This window comes from Leguminivora glycinivorella, chromosome 7 (assembly GCF_023078275.1).
Source record: "Leguminivora glycinivorella isolate SPB_JAAS2020 chromosome 7, LegGlyc_1.1, whole genome shotgun sequence".
NCBI lineage: Eukaryota > Metazoa > Arthropoda > Insecta > Lepidoptera > Tortricidae > Leguminivora > Leguminivora glycinivorella.
The window spans coordinates 72,542-94,553 of record NC_062977.1 but is presented as its reverse complement, the minus strand read 5'-3'; the positions used below and the strand labels follow the sequence as shown (position 1 = coordinate 94,553).

Below are 22,012 nucleotides of genomic sequence, written 5' to 3'. Positions count from 1 at the left end.
AGAAAGAGGCAATAAATTGGTGCTGGCAGGGCATGTAAGGAATTTTGAAGAACATAGGAGTAATGGTAGAAGTTCTACGAGCGAGTGATATGGTATTCGCTAAACCTCCGTCCCGTTAATGCCATGTAAAACAAATCTACTCGTAAACGTAAGTACCTAGTCATGTCCGCGGCCGCAGAAATATCCGACACGGGCCTATTCCCAGACTAGGCCTGAATCTTTAAGTATAATCTTTTACGGTAGGAAAAATACTAACAGCGTATTGAACAATATTAGGCAAACAGGTTTTGGCATGTCACTTACGTTTTCTTTTTACGGTAGCTATCCATTTAGTTCTTTGATCTAATTTCCAGTGTGCTCTAAGAAACGCATAAAACGTGCAACGACTATTTATGCCATTATTTTTACAATTAACAACGAAAAAACATTGGTGCCCCATATCAAACATTACACATTGTATTATACAGGGTGTAACATTAATGCTGGTGATCCATTTAAGAGCATAACCGGTATCGAATAGCGGTTACGAATACCACTTCCTTTTTTTAAAATAAACACCATGAAAATTAAAGGTACTATAGAAGGTAATGTATAAGCCGTAGGATTTATCTTCGGCAATTATGTTACATAGTGTATTTTATGAGTTTTGATAGATGACAACCACAATCAGTGTCGACTTTGACCACCGCAAGCACTGCGATCGCTTTGCTTACCCCCTCCATGCACTTCGCACGAAGCCAATATGACCTGCAGGAAACATCATGTCTGCGCAGGCAGGGATTCTGCACAAGCCGGTGGCGTTTCTACGCGGATGTTATCTACCACCGACTGCTAGGTTCGAACAGTGAGGTCGATACGATAATTAGTCGAGTACTCGGAGGAGGAGGAGGAGGAGGAGGAGGCGACAAGAGTGCGCTCGTATGGATGGAATAGTTACTCGGAGAGCGCGACGCCGTTGGGCTGGTTGATGTAGCGCTCGTGGTGCAGCACGGCGTCCGTCCACGGCAGCCCGAGGAAGGCCAGCACGGCGCGCAGCGTCTCGCGCGGCCGCAGCACCAGCGCCTCGTACCGCACCGGCAGGCAGCGCGCCGGCCCCAGCGCCTGCGTGCATACACACACACTGCATTACTATACTACCTACACTACCTGCACTACACACACCACACCACTCAACAACTTATAGATATTTGTTTATGCGTATCTAATGCGTTAATGCGACATACGCGAGCGATGTGACCAAAGATGTTACCGTCTTTTGCATGCCGGCACTGCATACTTATCAAAAGAGTACAAGTAGTACAGATGTGATCAATATAGGATGCGGTTCAGAATTCCGCTGAAAACTGGTAAATTTATTAACTTACAAAAAAGAGAATGTGAGAATGAGTTAGGTATTCTTGTTCATTACGATCGTATTTTCGGAGCTAATTGGTTGTCTCCGGTAAGGGTGTCTTTAAGGCTAGCCTCTGTTTGCACAACTGTCACGTGCTACAAGTATCTTGCCCGACCTTTCTTTTGACAATATTTCATTACGATTGAAAACACTAAACCTTACATTTCACGCAATGAAAATGAAAATCGAATGGTATTCCATGTGCGATAATCATTTCTCGTAGCTACTTCCGAATCGATAGTATAATCATAATCGCGTCGGTTATGCAAATTTGCACTTGCGCTTACGTGTTATACCTACGCGACGCGTAGCGCAGTTACCGAGTGCGATAGCGTTTTATAGCCGCCGCGCCGAGCTTTGTGCAGTACGCACAGTGCACACTGCACAGTGCACGGCTCACGGTATCACACAGTTCTGCGACTAGACTACTCAAACAGATGTATTGAATAAATATAATTATCATATGACAATTAAAGGTAATTGTTAATGAGGCTTAGAACAGTCGAGTTCATAAATGTGCATAGTTTTTCACTTTATTGCAATGAGTTAGGGTGAAGAAATGTACACATATTTATGAACTCGACTGTACTTAACCTACTTGCGTTGGCAAGCTGATTAGAAAGAAAAAAGTAACCTGATGGAAGAGAGTGCATGAAAAATTCTGGAGGAGCTTAGGCTATGTAGGTTAGGTACGCACTAAGCGGCTAGCCGCGTGCGGTGCCGGCAGGTTGCATCCAGTAGGTATTTGTTTGCGACTCCGGTTTCGTAGTGCGTACTTTACCTACCTAGCCTTACATTTGCCATAGTTGAAACCGATGATAATGAGAGTGGAGTGGGCAGTGGGCAGGTGGTGAGGAGGAGGGAGAGAGTGAGAGTAGGGGACAGTAGGGTACCTTGCACTGCTGGTACATGAGGCCCACGGCGTGGTTCCACTTGGTGAGGCACTGCCGGTACGACGTCAGGTCGAATCCAGTGATTGTCACCTGCGGAAATACATTTATTTGATTATTATACTAGGCACAGTCAACCAATTGGAACTCTATGCTACTGTACAACTATGTCATAGTGACGTTATAAATCATATTGTAAGAAATCTCTTTACTGCTTGTCATTTTGACATGGTTGTAGAGTGCCGGCCTAGGGTTCCAATTGGTTGACTGTAGGTGTATACTAGTCGGTAGGACAGAACCAGCAACTATTCTCTAAAAATCCACATACAAACATACATATTTGTAAAGTGTAACAAGCGAGATGGTTTACACTTACAGTGGTATTACCTAAACGATCGCTAACAAGTCAAGCTCCATCGGCCACACGTGGGTGGTGCGTATTGTAAATTGTAATATACAGATTTGTATGAGAGACGGCACACCGCTCGCGTGCCGTATGCGTGGCTTTATAGTAAGTAGGTTATAGTTTATATCTTATCTACCTCATTGTTTCTGGCATGCAGCGTCCTTGACATGTTATAACAACTTTAACATAAACAAAGCAGCTGTGACGAATATTTATTCAACAAAAACGCGGACATTATTGTTATATTCTTGCGCTCACAACTCCCTCAGTTTTTATATTCGGCGACGTTTCGCGTGTGAACATAAACATAAGATATCAGATAGCACCGAGTACGAGAGCATGCAACGTATGCTCAATCTTACCCAGAAGTTTGACCGATGAATAATGCATTTTTTTCATTTTCTTTTAAGTATTTTTCCTCTGAACTTAATTACTATTTATAGAACATACATAGAAAAAACTTACGGGAACTGCGTGTGACACGCACGACGGATATTCGCGGAATTCCTCAACTACAGAATCAACTGTTAAAACATGAAAATAATACCTCCTATGAAGTAATTGTTACTCGTACCTATATGAAGGGCAGGGCAGGGGCACCGAACGCAGACCACCTCGGAGTTGGTCGACAGCCACCACACTCGCTTGCCGAGCCCGAGCACGTACGATGTTCGATCCAGGTTAAGCAGTAAGTATACATATAGTAGCGTTCTCTGCTTTTTCAGGCTTGTTATGATTTATGTATCACGACACGCTATATTGGCCCTTGAGAATCTACCGTAAAAAACAAAAACCGACGTTTCATTATCTCAGTTATCTGACTTTCTATCGCTCTTACATAATATTTAAGCGAAACTGGCAATTCAACTTAACTGTTCAATATTTGTGTCCTTGTTCGCGCTACAATGAAAACTCGGCGGCACAGCTAAGTATGTAGGAATTATCGCGAGCCTACGTCTAGTGCGAGCCGACTGCTAGTGTTTACTCTGGCGGCTCCTAACGAGGACCGCACACAGCGCGGCGGACCGTTGAACTCAGCGCCCCTACCTAGTTAACACACACGCTACGCTGTCTATGAAAAACCTAACGGTTTCTATTAAAATCGCGCTGACCATGCAGTACCGCGACTACGTATAACATTAGACCATTTTATAAGTAGCTACCAGGGTAATACCTATATTCGTTCTAACGATCATCATCCTCCTAATGTGGGTAGCTGGGTAGTGAGACTGGCGGGATAATCTGGACTACTTTCTGATCAAGATTATGCCTTTGCCCAGCAGTAGGACACAAAAATAATCGAAAAAAACTCCAATGTGTTAACATCTCACCTTGCGGCTGATGATGGAATGCACGGTGGCACGGCCGTCGCGCATCATGAAGAGGAACTTGGCGTTGGGGAAGAGCTCTAGCACGTAGCTGCCCATCTTCAGCACCAGCGGGTCCTTGTTGCACAGCCGCGGCGCCGGCTCGCCGTGCCCCGCGATCACCTCCAGGCAGAAGGCCGCGATGGCGTTGTCGAGCACCGCCTTAGAGACGCCGGCGGCCTCGAGGCGGACGGACTCCTTGGCGGAGTGCGCCCAGTGCTGGCGCATCTGCAGGATGCGCGGCACGACGCGCGTCTCCTGCCCGCAGCGCACGTCGGGGTGCGCGTCCAGCATGGCGCGCATCAGCGTGGTGCCGGAGCGCGGCACGCCGCCGATGAAGATGAGCGGCAGCTCGCGGCCCTCCACCCACTGGTCGGGCGAGCGCAGGCGCACGGCGCCGCCCGTGCCGCCGCGCAGCGCCCACACCAGCGCGCCCGCCAGCAGCAGCGCCAGCGCCCAGCGCCAGCGAGGCCCGCGCCACATGCCGCCGCCTGCACACACATCACACTCACCGATCTTACCGGGCTCGCCGACACACTATACAATCAATACACTAAACCTACTATTATAATGTAGGTTAACTGACCTACTAATTAATATTTTAGGGCAGCCATTCTCAAAGTGTGCTCCGCGGACCCCTAGGGCTCCGCAAAGCCTCTCTGGGGGCTCCGTGTGAATTTTGGGTACCTGATATGCAACTTCAACTCTCTTCTATAAAACCAAATATTCACCAATTGTTAAAAAATAAAAAACAGTTTCATGTAATACCTCACATTAGAATCTAGTGATTAGATTTTACTATCATGATTGCTTATTAAAATAAAGATTGCAATAGAAAAATAGTTACAGTACAAGGGGGTTATACAAATAGAATCCTGAACATGCGAGTTTTTTAACACACGAGAAGTAAAATACATTTGCACTCAAGTGTAACACAAAACTTTTCCCCTCACTGTAGCGAGGAAACTACAACGCAAAAATGCGTTTATCAGTGCTTGCAGTAGTTCTACAGGTGGTAAATCATATTTATTACTAGATTCACCTACTTTTATCTTATTTGGTATTTTATTTTATTTATTTTTTGGTATTAAAGGACAAAACACGTGTTTCCGAGCTAGTGAGGGGAAAAATAATTTAAGGGTTCCGTCAGATGTTTTACTTTCTAAAAGGGTTCCATGGGAAAATAAGTTTGAGAACCGCTGTTTTAGGGCAAGCGTCTACTGAAGCGACGAATTTGCCGAACACAACGCACTCGTCATTTCATGCAAATATAAATTCTACGAACGGGTGGATTTCATCACTAAAAATTTCACCGTACAAGAATTATAAAAGACTTAAAGTAGGTATATTCAAAGTATTCAAACACGAGTTTTGAATGATTCACGGTTATTTTCATTAGACTTATATTGACCGGGATATAGACCGTGATTACCTTTTTGATTTTTGTCGAGCTCCCGATATTTCGACGCAGTTGCATGCATCATGATCACGGAAAACAGTTTTCCGTGATCATGATGCATGCAACTGCGTCGAAATATCGGGAGCTCGACAAAAATCAAAAAGGTAATCACGGTCTATATCCCGGTCAATATAAGTCTATTCAAACACGTCTTAAGTAAAAGATATGATATAAATAAACATGCTCTGAATGATATTAACGCAACTTACACGCAATTTCACGATGCAAGTTTGGCGAAATACATATATTGGGCTATAAAATAACTATTTAATAGTCTAGGTCACAGGTACAGAGGTAGATAAACAAAAAGTAGACATGCATGACATCAAAAAAATATACATATTATATTTTACATAGGTACAGGAAGTACTTTATTAAAAGACTTTTGATGCAAAAGATTGCTAAGTGCAGTGCAGGGCGTTATTAGAAGCATCGGATATTTACAATGGATAGGGTATTGTTTATTTCAACAAGCTCAGTATCTTTCCTATTAACTTTAAACAATAAAGAAATATCGTTAGCTAACATAACAATGCCTGATCTTCGGCTTATCATATATGGCAGACCATTGACATACACACAAGGAATAGAAATGGCCCCAAAATAGATACTTGAAGTACTCCCATCTCCACTGCTATTTCAGAACAAATGACTCCGTCTGTTTAATGTTACCTTTTGATTTCCGTGTGCTAGATATGATTTCATAAGATCCAATGCAAGTCCTTTAGCATGGAAATTATATATGTTAAGAGTACCGTGATCAACGCAGTCAAAAGCTTTAAAGAGGTCGCAGACTACGCCAATTGCGTCATGCGACTCCTCCCATGCGTGCAAGATGAATTCAGTCAAACGGTACCAGCATCAGTCGTAGACCTGCTTTTCGTGAAGCCAAAATGTTGTTACTGGCTACAAATAAGGAATCAATATTCCCGATTTGTAGCCGGTTACGTATTAGGCCTACGTGGTACCGTAGTAGAACGGGAATACAAAATTCCCTGTTTGTAGCTGGTTATACTTATTGGGCCAGAGTTATTGATAGGAGTTTCTACCAAATCGAAGCTAGGACGGTGTACATACGGACAGACGAACAGAGCGAAACTATAAGGGTTCCTCGTCAACCTAGTTGACTACGGAACCCTAAAAAAAATACTCAATGTCAGCATTATTCGAATAAATCATGTATTCATGACGGGAAAAAAATTCCATTTTGTAACCAGTTACAAATTACAATAAGGGTTATATTTTCCCGTTTCGAAGTTGGTTACCAACCACGGCTAAGAATCAGTAATGATTTAGTCTCATTTTGTAACCAGTTACAACACGGGATTCTTTTTCCCGTTTCGAAGCCGGTTACCAAACGTGGTTACGAATAGGTAATGGGAACGTCCCAATTTGAAGCCAGTTACGATTTTTTTTTCCCGTTTCGAAGCTGGTTACCAATTTTTAGTTACAAAACGGTACTAAAGGAGCAACTCAGCATTATTTTTTCTAATAATTTACTAGCACAGAAACGGCGATAGTTATATTTGGATTATCTCTATGACCTGATTTAATAATAGGAATTACTTTGATGTACTTTCATCAAGTTTTTTTTTTAGAATACAAATAATGGGCGTAGTATAATGCTGATCTTATGATCGCCATGTATTAACAGGGGCCCATTTCTAAAAACTGAAAGTTACAAGTTATAAGTGGAAGTCTCTTTCCAACGTGTCATATTAGACATTGACAGCCGCTTGTAAATTGTAACTTGTAGCTTCTAGAAATGGGCCCCAGGACTTTTATTTTGGAGAAACTTATTTGTTGCTCTTATACAGTGGGAGTCGAACGACTAAATTCTCTGTTAATGAATTGTAAAGCAAACCTATTGTATAAAAACAAAGTCCGCGCCTCTTAGCCACCTGCCAGCTCCTGATCATGACAGCTCTCCCGGCGCACGGCGCGCGCGTCACGTCATTAGCACGTCTTAATTATCGGCCAACGCTTGCGCAAGTGCTTTCTACTACTTAATTGTAACTGCAAATGATAGACCTGCAATAAAATTATTACAACGTAAATACTTTCATTACGACTGTTGCTTTTGATGAGTTTTAACAAGCTGCAGAAATGAGGTTGAAAATATTGATTGACACAGATTTCAACTAATTATATGTTAATTTCGAGTATGCATGTCCTCTGTTTCCAGCCAGTTTAGAAACGTCCTCAGCGATTTCATCATCAATTACAATATTTTAATACCTAATAGATACATGAATGAAATCCGTGAATCATCCGCTCTGTGCATAGTCAGCATCAGCATCAACAGTAGATCAACAACTTTTGATACTGACTGTCCGTGTGTCCGTACCTCTTACATTAACTGCTCGGGTGTCAGACTGATTTTTGACTCATTGGAACTTGGATTTTATTCTAATTAATCAAATTTCAAATTTGATTGACGTAATATTTATTATAAATATAATTATATCAGATATATACATTAAATTCAAGGTATTAAATATCGCATACGCCCTTTATGCAATAATTTCGTGTATGCATATTTGTCGCACTTTGTCCGCATCTATGTTTAATACCTTGACTGCACCTTCCAGTTTCAGATTGTGTAGCCTAGGTCTGTTGAATTGCTGATAAAGGCTAACTATACTATGGTAAGTTATGTATTACCTACAATGTCAATCGATATCAAATTATTCATGTTAGTTAACTAGATTTCATGCAAATATAATGCATATTATTACTACACCACATAAAACATTATTCAAATAGATATCATAGGAGTTACCGGGAAAACTAACACACAAAACATGCTGTTCTTGCTACTTGCTGTTATGGCACAGGGCCAGAAGGAGACAGACACTCGCGTTACAAAGCTATCTTACAAACAGACAACAATATGTGGAGATCTCGAACATAAATGAAGATAATGAATATGTAAGCCATAGATCTGACTTCAAGACTCATACAGTTGGTGTCCCTCAGGGGAGTATTTTAGAGCCGTTACTCTTCCTGGTATATATCAATGACTTACCATTAAGCACAAATCATCATTGCATTATTTTTGCTGATGACGTGTCTGTTATCATATCCAGTGAACACAAAAGCAATCACATAAACGACGTTAATACAGCACTTTCTAATATAATAGACTGGCTAAATATAAACAGTTTGCAAGTAAATTTCAGCAAAACTACATATACTCAATCTTGGAATGGTTATGGAGAAAAACAAAAAATGACAACAAAATACTTGGGTTTCATGTTTGACTCTGGTCTAACATGGTCAGCTCACATAGACCTGGTGTGTGATAGGTTATCTTCAGCGGCGTTTGCATTGTCCAGATTAGCCCCGACGCTTTCGAATGACAATATACTAAAGGCGTACTAGGGGTACTTTCACTCGACAATGATATATGGCGTTGATCTTTGGGGGACGGCTGCGGATCGCGAACGAGTGTTCAAACTCCAAAAGCGAGCCATACGAATAATCGCGGGGAAACCTTTCGACCACTCGGCACATACCCTATTCATTAAGTACAAAATACTAACATTACTTAGCGTTTACATATTGGAAGCGTGCAAGTACGTAAGAAAAAACATCAGCTCGTATAAAACACGTGAACAGCAGTCGGGCAGAAGCACACGCGGTGCAACGCTTCTTCTGGTCCCGGCCCACACCACTGCAAAAGCCAAAAAATCCGTTGGCGTGTTGGGGGTCAGACTGTACAACTCATTGCCTGCCGAGATAAGAGCTGCCCCGAGCGATATCGTATTTTCCAATAAAATCAAAAAAATATTACTGGAATTAGCTTGCTACACCATAGATGAATTTTTCGATAGGGTGTCATTGATCCACAGTCTTACAACATGAAATGAAATGTGAATTGATTTTATAGTGATATGTATAATAAAAATATTGTAGAATTTTATATTGTATTAAATTAATTGTATGTGTTATTGGATATTGATAAAAAATGACATTGTATTTCCTGTTTATAAATAGATATAATTGTAAACTGTTTGAGTGATGTATTTGTAACTTATATTTACATACAAGTGTAAACCATTATATGTACATTTTTCTTGACTTGTAATTAACTTTATCAATAAATATATGAATATGAATATATGAATATGAATATGACTGTTACATATGATGATCAACAAATTACTGAGTCAGATCATGTCAAATTTCTTGGAATAGTAGTTGATGATATGTGTCACTGGAACCATCATATTGAAGGTGTGTGTAAGAAATTAAATAGTTTTGCGTATGCCCTTTGGCGCTTAACTAAGATTTTAAGCCAAAAAACAGCCGTCCAAGCATATCATGGCTACGTGGCGTCTAGTCTGAGGTATGGTATAACGGTATGGGGGAATGGCTCAAATATCCTTGGATTGTTTATACCTCAAAAACAATGTATATGTGCGATTTGCGGTGTGTCCATAATAACTTCATGCAGACCACTGTTTAAAAAACTAAATCTGCTTACAGTACCTTGTTTATATATATTTGAAATGTGTGTATTTGTAAAATGCAACCAAAATGTATATACAAAAAATTATGAATTATGTAACTTAAATACGAAATACCCTAACAAACTCATATGTCCGAGAACACACACAAGTTTACATAAGAAAAGTTGCTATCCTATGAGTATACTTTTGTATAATAAGCTCCCAGACACTATCAAAGGCCTTACTTTAACATAACATAACATAACATAAATTCACGCCTGTATCCCATAAAGGGGTAGGCAGAGCACATGAAACTACAAAAAGTCTCAGTGCCACTCTTGGCATTAAATGGCAATTAAAGGGTTGAAAGGAAACGAAAATTGTGACATTGCAGTGACAGGTTGCCAGCCTCTCGCCTACGCCACAATTTAACCCAAATCCCACAGTCGACTTCTACGACACCCACGGGAAGAAAGGGGGTGGTGAAATTCTAAACCCGTCACCACACGGGCCTTACTTTACATTTGTTTAAAAGAAGATTATTTGAATGGCTAAACGAACAGACTTTCTACTCTGTAAAGGAATATTTGGACTACTAAACCGCAAAATCTGTGACATCTCAATTAAGTAATTTATTTATATTCGATGATTTGTATTGTTTTGTATATTAATATTGCTATGTAAATATAATCTAGCTTTAGATATAGATAGTAGATTAGTAGTTAATAGTACTAGACCTAGGTACAATCTGAGATTTGCATGTCACTGTGTGACAAGGTAGATTGGCTCACTTTATTGTAAACTATACTCCAATTGCTAATTCGAGTCCAAAAAAACTACTACGATGTTGCCACTGCAATAAAATGTTTGTAAAGTAGTATAATCCTTTTTTATAAAAACACACGCCAAGATAAATTATTTATTATTTATTTCAATCCTTTGATTTATATATTTAATAGTCTTTTATTATTTACATAAATACTAGGTCGCTCGATTTTTTTTCTTTTTTCCGTGATTTTTAGTTGTAAAGTTGGTATTGCGCTTGTATCACTTCAGGTATCAATAACATTTGGTGCTATATTTTGCGGTATAGAACAAACTATTGATGATATAGATATTGTGACCAATTTTTTATACATATATTTTACAATTAGCTAATCAGCGAAATAGTGTAATAGTGGGCTTTATGGTTGCCACGGCCGCCATTGTTTTGGAAGCGGCCATGACACCATGGTCTGTCAAACTGTATTTGAATTTGACATTCTTATTCGACGTCTAACTTCTGTTCTGATTGTTTGAATGTTTTTTTGCTCCGTGGTGATTTTTTGCCTTGTTGAGTTTTTGTTTTTTGTTAAGTTTTTGTTTCCTGTTCAGTTACTGTTATTTCAAATCGTTGTTAAGATTGTGTTTTCTACGAGGACTTTGCGTGAGCGCAAGCGCAAAAATACGAGTATGATGGAACCTGAACCAGATAGACAGACGTTAATATGCAAGTAGCGCTTTATTGACAACCGACACTTATTAACCTTTTAGATAAAAAATGGCACATGTAATGATCTATTGTTTTACCTTAAAGAAAGTATTTGCGAGTATGTAAGTAAGTTTGAGTAATGTTCTTCAATGTATGGTTCCAAATCTCCTGAGGAGTCTCAGAGATACATTGGGCACTCGTTCAATACGCTAAGGAAATACCTTTCGTGAGCCCCTGACTTCGCCACGCGCCATTCTGAGAGCCAGTTCAGGTGCTACCCTTCAGCAATAACTTTCTAATATTGGTAATTGGTTGTTAGACTCCAATGACTAATTTAATAAACATTGGCGAAAATTGCACCTGACTGAGACAGGGCATCTTTAGTGCATACATTTGTCTGGTTTAAGTTTTATTATTATTAGCAACGTGAATGAAGGTGATGTTGATTGTCACAAATACACGTAATATAATGCGAATTACCAACATTTATCATTAGTGGCGACCGGTGGAACTAATTTGACATATGAGAATTAAAACAAAAAAACTAAAACGAATTTTCTTCACAATTTTATCATCAAGTATTCTTGGATTTCTTACGTGCCAAATAAAGAATGTAGAAGGTTGGCGAAACCTGAAAAGTATTTTGACAGTGACATAAGTGACATTGACAGCTGTGACATTGACGTATCTGTCGTAGTTTTTTTGGACTCGAATTAGCAATTGGAGTATAACACCTATTAGACCAGGAAAAATAGCTTGACCTGGACATAATTCGATAACCGTAATTTTCTTTTTCTGTCGTATAAAGTATCATTAGTGATAGTTAAAATACAAATTATTAATCAAATTAGGGTTCTGATTCAATTTAAAAAAAAATAAAAACGAACTTTGAATATTTTTTGATTTTATAACTAAAGTATTAAATGTAATCCGGAAAAAGTGCTTGTATTATGTTGTGACACCTGCATTTCATATAAAAACATCTAATTTTTATAAATAATTCATACAGAACTATCATTTATAAAGAAGGTTTAGTAAGTTACACATTTTCAGGCGTATTTCACTAGAAAATATTGTTAACCGTAATCCTGCAATTTATTATGAATATAATATTACGTGTGTTGATAAATTATTAAAACTTATACCAATACTTTTGGCGCTTGTTCAAAATCTTAAATATTGATAATTTTAGGAAAGGAAAAATACCTAACTAAATTGAAAGATGGTAAATTTTGCCGTTAATATATTCTTAGTACTATACGAAATCAATTAAACAACAAATATGTAAGATTCATTACTTAATTGATATTTTTCTTACTTGCGCTTTAATATGAACGTTATTACCTGCAGAATAAGGTCGTGCACAGAGTAGGTATAGCTAGTATAGTAATAGCGGGAACGGGCGGCGAGTCGTCAACACGTGTTTCGCTCGGCGATATCAAGGGCGCCGCGTTTTCGAAACGCTTCGGTAACAAATATTTCACCGTCCAGTATAAGAGAGCTCCCTTATTACAAGTGACAAAAGTCATACAAATCAATTAGTCCGATAGGTCACGTTAAACTGGTCAAGTCGTTAGCTCAATAATAGTACCTATCGAGCTTGACGAGATGCTTGGATCACAACAACGTAATATGTATGAAAGCTTGCGGCGCTTAAGACTGTATTCTTTCGAGTCGTGTGTAACGTATTTTGGCGAGGCAAATTTGAAGCACAGTGCGTGTCTGTCTCACTCACTCTTACGGTAAACCTAATGAACTGTTTCACTTTCAGAGGATTTTTGAAGTAATTTGGGTAATGTGACATTGTCGCGGTGAGGTCTTTCCGGTACAAATTTATCGGTGGATCTTTTCGGATTTGTGGATGATGAGCCGATGCGATGTCGCTTCATTTTGAAGTGTCGACTCTTCCGAGGGAGTTCTTAGAGGACCGAGTTCTTAGGTAACCGGTAACCGGTATCCGGTATCCTGTATCCTGTATCCGGTATCCGGTATCCGGTGACCGGTAACCGGTAGACGGTAAACGGTGACCGGTAACCGGTAGACGGTAACCGGTATCCGGTAAACGGTAGACAGTAACCGGTAACCAGCATCCGATATACGGTATCCGATATCCGGTTTCCCGTGTTCGGTTTCCCGTTTCTGGTTTGGTTTTGGTTTTGGTTTTAGTTTTAGTTCTGTTAGTTTAAACAAAAACAAAACTGAAAACGAAAACGGAAACCGAAACGGGAATGGAAACGAAAACCGAAATCGAAACCGAAACCGACACCGAAACCTACACCAAAACCGACACCGAAACCAAGACCAAAACCGAAACCGAAAAAAATATTTAAGTTCCTAGAAGTAAACAGTGACAGAGATAGCACTATAATCATTTAAGTTCCTGGTAGTAAAGAGTGACAGAGATAGCACTCATGTTAGTCAAACTCGTGGTATGTGCACTTCCCGCACACAGTAAAGAGTGACAGAGATAGCACTATAATCATTTAAGTTCCTGGTAGTAAAGAGTGACAGAGATAGCACTGTAATAATAAAATTTATGTTCCTGGTAGTAAAGAGTGACAGAGATAGCACTATCATAATTAAAGTTCCTGGTAGTAAAGAGTGATAGAGATAGCACTCATGTTAGTCAAACTCGTGGTATGTGCACTTCCCGCACACAGTAAAGAGTGACAGAGATAGCACTATAATAATTTAAGGTCCTGGTAGTAAAGAGTGACAGAGATAGCACTATAACAATTTAAGTTCCTGATAGTAAAGAGTGACAGAGAATAGAGATAGCACTATAATAATTTAAGTTCCTGGTAGTAAAGAGTGACAGAGATAGCATTTTTGTTATTTAAATTTCTGTTAGTAAAGAGTGACAGAGATAGCACTATTGTTATTTAAATTTCTGTTAGTAAAGACGTAAAGAGTGACAGAGATATCACTCACGTTGGTCAAAGACGTGGTTTATGGACTACTATTTGGACCCCCCAATGTCACGCTTTTTAATCCTTTAACATGGATTGTCACATTTAGTATGACGTAATATATGAATGACGCCTAAAGATTGAGAGAGACAGCAATATTGTTCTTCAAATTCGTGGTAGTGAGAACAGGGTGCGTAGCCGAATGGCACAAACGCTCACGAAACGAAACGCTAGTAGATATCTATCTCTATCGCTCTTGCGTATTGGCGCGACAGAGCCAGACTGCGTTTCGTTTTCGTTTCGCGTCGGAGAAATGGCATTCGGCTACGGGGCCTGAACAGAGACAGCACTATGTATCGCGCGGCCGCCGACTACGCAAGTCGCCGCGTAATTATAATAACCGTTCGGCTCCTTTTTAGATCGTGTACAGTCAACAACACAGCTGGCAAGACAAAGTGCCAAAAATATGTATAGAGTATTTTATTTCCTGTACAAGTGTTGGTACTTGGTACATTAAGGTATGTGTATACATATATTTGGCACTTTATCTGTATTCACAGCTGAGTTGCTGACTGTACCAATAACGATCAACTATGAACTTTTGTGGTTTGTTTTAAATAGTTCTATGCAGATATAGATTAGAATACCTATTCTATCGGTACTTTTTGTATAGGTTATTATAATAACTGGACAAAATAATTATAATCAGTGCCGGCGCACTCCGCGATCACGATTCTTTCGCCGAGCTACAAGGCCTTGATATATAGGATGTATTATTTTATCAGCAACAAAAATATGTGATGATATTGAATTAAGGCAAAACAAGACATATAAACGCTCTCCATTATTTCCTCCCTGGTTTATGAAGCTAGAACAATGATTTTTAACACATACGAAATTCGTACACTGAAATAAAGTGATGATACTATAAATATACTCGACATTCAAAGTCGATAATCTAGTGACGTGAGAAGTTATTGATATAACAGAATTTTGCACAAAATAGGCTCACCCTTTGATGTTGAAAATGCCGCCACTCTATAAAACAAACAGACCGCACACGAGCAGCCGACATTAAATTCTATTGCACGGCGCGAAGGTCGAAAGCCGCGCCCGCACCTGGGCGCAGGTAGCGAGATCGGGTGCACGTGCGCTTACCTTTGAAATCGCCGACACGCAGGTGTCGCCGTTCGCCCTCTCTTTTCATTTATGTTTCTGTTTCAATCGGTTAGCCGTTTGCCGGCCGGCAATAAAGGTTGTTTTTTTAACCGACTTCAAAAAAAGTAGGAGGTTCTCAATTCGACTGAATGTTTTTTAGGGTTCCGTAGTCAACTAGGAATCCTTATAGTTTCCCTGTCTGTCTGTCTGTCCGTCCGTCCGCGGATAATCTCAGTAACCGTAAGCACTAGAAAGCTGAAATTTGGTACCAATGTATCAATCACGCCAACAAAGTGCAAAAATAAAAAATGGAAAAAAATGTTTTATTAGGGTACCCCCCTACATGTAAAGTGGGGGCTGATTTTTTTTTTCATTCCAACCCCAACGTATGATATATTGTTGGATAGGTATTTAAAAATGAATAAGGGTTTACTTTTACTAAGATCGTTTTTAGGGTTCCGTAGTCAACTAGGAACCCTTATAGTTTCGCCATGTCTGTCTGTCCGTCCGTCCGTCCGTCCGTTCGTCCGTCCGTCCGTCCGTCCGTTCGCGGATAATCTCAGTAACCGTTAGCACTAGAAAGCTGAAATTTGGTACCAATATGTATATATATCAATCACGCCAACAAAGTGCAAAAATAAAAAATGGAAAAAAATGTTTTATTAGGGTACCCCCCCTACATGTAAAGTGGGGGCTGATATTTTTTTTCATTCTAACCCCAACATGTGATATATTGTTGGATAGGTATTTAAAAATGAATAAGGGTTTACTAAGATCGTTTTTTGATAATATTAATATTTTCGGAAATAATCGCTCCTAAAGAAAAAAAAAGTGCGTCCCCCCTCTAACTTTTGAACCATATGTTTAAAAAATATGAAAAAAATCACAAAAGTAGAACTTTATAAAGACTTTCTAGGAAAATTGTTTTGAACTTGATAGGTTCAGTTGCTTTTGAGAAAAATACGGAAAACTACGGAACCCTACACTGAGCGTGGCCCGACACGCTCTTGGCCGGTTTTTGATCATATTAATATTTTCGGAAATAATCGCTCCTAAAGGAAAAAAAGTGCGTCCCCCCCCCCCCTCTATGAACCTTATGTTTAAAAAAATATGAAAAAAGATCAAAAAAGTAGAACTTTATAAAGACTTTCTAGGAAAATTGTTTTGAGAAAAATACGGAAAACTACGGAACCCTACACTGAACGTGGACCGACACGCTCTTGGCCGGTTTTTTTGTTACTCGATATCTCCGAGAATCGTGGACCGATTTTCAAATTATTTTTTTTAATCGAACGGGTATAACCCCGAGATGGTCCTAGTCCCAGGCGGCGCGGCGCGCGCCACGCCGCCGCCACGCCGCCTGGGGCGCGTCTTACGTCCTTCCTATACAAAATGTACTGAGGAGACGATTTTTGAATTACACTCAGGTGGCGTGGCGCGGACGTCCGTTGCGCGCCCCGAGACACGCGACGCTCTGGTGTGGCCGGTACATTACGTCCCTAACCTATTAACCGATCCGCCGCGGTGACGCGGCCGGTGCGCGGCGCGCTCTCCCAGGCCCGCGCCCCGCGCGCTCCCCCGCCCCGCGACAGCCGCTCTACGACAACTTTGCACCCTTTTAAATTACTGACATTTACAGTTTCTTAAGCGCGACCTTCACAGTATTAATTTTGATAAAATCATGATTATAGTACACAAAAACCTGGTCTTAAGCAAAAAAATCTCAGTTACAATTTATACCTACTGAGAAATTCATGTTTATTTAAGCGTTAAAAATATATGTTTAAGATCGGTGTTAAATGTCTATATATACTTAATACAATGCAAATTGATATATATATCATGGTCACCATTTTTACCTACCTAGATATTCACATTAAATGAAAACGGTAAAAAAAAGTACACAATCAGATTTATTTTCTGTGTAATATCGCTAATAACTGATCGCATCTGAGTGCACCACAAAGTTAATCTAACAAAGTTTTCGGTTAACTATTTTGCTGTTAGCGAAAAGTGGGATAATGTACTTTATCTCATGATTTTTATAAGATATGAATACGATCGTATTTTTTTTTTATCTATGTACATAATTACTATTTGATGCTTAATAATAATACCCAATAAAATATCAAAAAGGACGAGTTATTGAATTATGTCCAGGGTACCTTACTTTTACTCCACTATATGTATACCCTATCTTTCGCAAATAAATGACTTATGACTTAAGGGCATGGAGGTGGTCTCAGTGAATGGATGATTATAGATTGATATATGTGGTAAAGTAAAGAAAGCCAAACAACCTACACAGAGGCTTCTGTTATGAGGATAACAGAAAGGTGATGATATGCAGAAAGGTCAACCTCGGGGCACAAACAATGGCTCTGTTACATATATTGCCATGCTCAGCAAAGTTTTATGTTTGTATAATCATGATCATTTGTCTGTCTCTCCGGAGTTACAGCATGTTCGGGCTCAGGAAGGCTATTATCCAGTTAGTCTGTGCCAGTTGTTCTTCCTGTGAGGTAGCTTTTTTTTATTTGTAAACCAGTGCTTCTCTCCATCACACAATCATTAAGAACATTGAAATGAATCCTAATCAATATAACCCATTGTATGCTTTGTCTTACAAATTATTCAACATGAACTGAAACTCCCTTTTCTAGAACAATCTCCACTTATGTGCATTAGAGTATCATGCACAATACTACATTCTTATGTAAATTGAATTCATTCAATAATAGGACACATGCCCAGACCCATCTCTACACTTTTGAAAGATACTAAAGGAAGAACCTTCTAAACATTAAATACATTTGCTTACTATTCTTATGATTTATCTAGTAATGATAACTATTATATTATTGTGGGTGGAAGATCAAAGAGAATATCTTTATATAAGTCTGGTTATCTAAAGAGGTAACGCTGCCAGCCTTCTGGCTTTCTTTATATTATAGTTTTGGATCTGCTCCTACAAGTCCCACAGACAAGCATACACAATATGTCAATTCAATACATACTTCTCCTTCCTACCTGTGAGTACTACATGTAAGAGGCAAACTTCCACTTTATTATAACTTCACTTTTATGCAATCATGAATAGGGATTGCAGTCCGGTCTGATATCCAATCCGGCCGGATTGGCCTCGAGGATTAAAAGTGGCCAAATAGTAATTTTTTTTGCATGTTTCAGCATAATATGAGAAGTATGACGGTATTTTGCTTAACGATTAATAAACCAACAGTTGCAAGCTTAGAAATCAACATTTTTACCAGGTAACAAGTAAATTTTACTATAATAATCAGTTGCAAATCAAATTCGTTCGTTCTTTTTACGTTCTTAAACTTTTATAGGATAACAAAATTATTTTTACTGTATTGTTTTACAATAATACCTATAGAGCTTTTAGATACGATTAAGAACGGACATTATAATATTAAACTAAATGCATCATGAGATCGGTGTTTAAAAAAAGATATGTATTGTGTCATTTTACAATTTACTCAAATGCAAAGTAGAACAAAAAAAATAGTAGCTACTTATTACAATCATACATATTAAGCATAACTATTAAAAGTCTGCGTTCAGTTTTTCTCAGTATGTATAAAAATATCCAGTCTCCGATTAACAAAACCACAGTAGCTAAATTGAAGTCAGCAACAGTAATTGACCTAAGTATTATTTGCTATTGCTGAATCCACAATCTTACTGGATACCTTTTAAAAATGTTCATCTTTAAGGCTGCTTTCAAAAAAAACGTCAAAAGAATGTAAAATTGATAGTTTTAGTCGGTGAAATACTACACTTTCCGTTATACAATAGATTTATTTAATTCAAGTTCCAGTTAGAGCATCTTATTATCTTGATTTTTATAAGACTGGATTTTTGAAAACTAACTCACTAAATTAATTATGATTTTTTCTCTAATGCACGTTTAGAAAAACGCACGTATAGAGCTGAATCAGTCGATCTTATTTGTAAAATTTGGACAATTTTGAATATTAAAACGGGTAAATTTATAATTCGTATATCCTGTACCACAATCATTTCAGACTAGATTTTCATTTTAAGTTTTTGAAAAAGAGTAAACTAGCCTAAGACGAATTAAATTTTTTTCAGAAATTACCTAAAATTAAGTGACAATTTCTTTGAAAATGTACATCACATCGAAGTATGTTTTGTACTAAATTAATCTGCAACGTTTACTTAAATTGCTGTTATGCCTTAGTGATTATAAATTGCTATTATTGATTTTTGCCAAATTTTTGAAAACGAGCCTTCACCGGTACAATTATTACCACTTTTGGACATTTTCTCATATTTTGTTAGACCAAGTAGAAAAAGTTCTATAATGTGATATATATTTATAAACTACTCGCAAAGCCCTTTAATTTGATACCACACACGGTATGATCGAGCGCTCGGTTGCGATTTCACTATTTTTAACACGAAAGCCCTCTTAAGCTTTGAATTGTTGTTTTACTTCTTATATTCTCAATATACCCTCATACTTAATTCTCATATTATGCTGAAAACATGTTATTGTTCTTGGAGTCCTATGTCACCATAGAGATGCAAAGGGCCTTCACGAGCTCACACCACGCCTTACGATTTTCAGCCACCCTCGTGGCCTCGCTCCAGCTCGACCCGGTCGCTCGTAGTTCATCCTCGACGGACCGCTTCCATGTGTTTACAAGGGCGCCCGGAGCCACGGCTTGCATTTTGCGATTTCCAGCCGAAAGCAATGGTTGCGTTATTTCGTTAGAGGGCACTCTTTCTTTATATCTAGGTCTTGATTTCGGATAGTGTTTGGCCAGAAAACGCGAAGAATCGACCTCAGTGACATGTTAACAAAAAGTTTTTTCGTATGGCGCTTTGTTACTCTCCACTACGTACTCCACATTTTGCATTCAAGTAAACAATTGCACAGATTTCGCTACGGATTCAAAGATGGAAATGTTGACGCGTCACTTGAGCATATTATTTGACTTCCAACGTCCTATAAGTGCAAAGAACATACGTATTAAGTTATTTTTTTGATTGGAAATCAGACCGGATTGAAATCCCCTATTGAGCGACGTTCAAATGTTGGCGTAAATTATAATTTCTTGCACAATTTTAACATATTAAGTTACACTACCGGATCCGGTACCGGATCCGGTGAAAATCGCCGGATCCGGTAGCATGAAAAAAGCACCGGATCCGGCCGGATTATCGGATCCGCCGGACCGGATTGCAATCCCTAATCATGAAGCACCAACATATTTAAGATTCAAGCCACTTTGAATAGCATGTTCCAATCACTAATGATTATCACTACACAGACACACCTGCTCATTCCAAAGAACGCAGCACTCTCATAAACCTAACAAGAAACATGGTAACTTGTCATGTACTTGTACACGTTGATAATGTTTTGAGATTGTGTACTCACCTACATAAAAATCCAAACTATCCAAAAACGACAGTTACTCGCAATAAATCCATTTCTTCGAGTGAGCTTCACGCAAATCTTGTTAAAGTGCAAAGTGCGGGTGCCGGTGCCGCGCCGCAGCCCGCGCTCGGCCTGGCTTCCACCACAACACGTAGTGGGCTCAACGACCAGCGGTTCGGAAGCTTGCAAAACAGTTCTCAGTGTTCTCACACACACCAACCGTATTCATGCGCCTCCAATCGATTACACTAGCGTTTGATAGGCAATTACGGCTCTTAACAAAAAAGATCCGGAAATAAAATTTAGTCTTTTGTTTTTTCAATTAAATCCAATTTGACTGTGTCTGTCGAAACCTACTCTTGCTGTGCCGTCTCACTGACATTGACAATTGACTTGAATGAGTTGACAAGTGTGACATTAATGACAGTATAGCAATGTGTTGACAGTTGGTTGACAGATCTGTAGATATGTTCCAAAACAGATTATAAATTCCCCCTTCATAGTTCATTTATTTCATATACAAACAAATCAAACAAATAAAAACCATGGACCATCAATAGGTCATACTTTTTTTGCCATACTAAATTGAACCTTATCACTTATCCAGAAAGGCGTTCGTGTCACACTGCAGACTAGCAAAAGTGTGTCCACATGAGAGGGTCAAAGTTGGGGCTGGTGCAGGTGTCCCTCTCGCACGTGTGACCAGTGTTAAAGAGATCACTATAGTAGTAGTATTTTTACCTGTATGATAACTAAGTTTATAAACTTCTTAAATTATTGTTGTATTATATCGAGGCAAGGGCCATAAAACCAAAGATTTGCGCAATTAAAAAAACCCAAAGACCTTTACAGGGGACAGCTCAATCACATTTTTTGCCATACGAAATTGAACCTTATTACTGAAACAGAAAGTCGATCGTATCAGACTAGCGAAAACGGTCCACATGAGAGGGCATTGTTTGGGCTGGTGTCCCTCTCGCACGTGTTGCCAGTGTTAATGAGGTTCCCATAGTAGTAGTATTTTTATCTGTATATTACCTGATTTTATAACTTCTTATATTATTTTAGTGTTAT

General features: G+C 39.0%; 1 protein-coding gene across 1 annotated transcript in view; it reads right to left on the bottom strand.

Annotated features, from left to right (window-relative positions):
• The window catches only part of LOC125228384 (protein-tyrosine sulfotransferase), a 35,138-nt gene extending 13,826 nt beyond the window's left edge, over nt 1-21,312 (bottom strand). Inside the window, exons 1-4 of the mRNA XM_048132934.1 lie at nt 20,939-21,312; nt 4,021-4,547; nt 2,287-2,376; nt 938-1,101 (exon numbers count right to left, since the gene is read on the bottom strand). Coding sequence (XP_047988891.1) covers nt 938-1,101; nt 2,287-2,376; nt 4,021-4,539 — 773 coding nt within the window. The 5' untranslated portion in view covers nt 4,540-4,547; nt 20,939-21,312. The remainder of the gene's footprint in view (nt 1-937; nt 1,102-2,286; nt 2,377-4,020; nt 4,548-20,938) is intronic.
• Nucleotides 21,313-22,012: the final 700 nt, after the last annotated feature.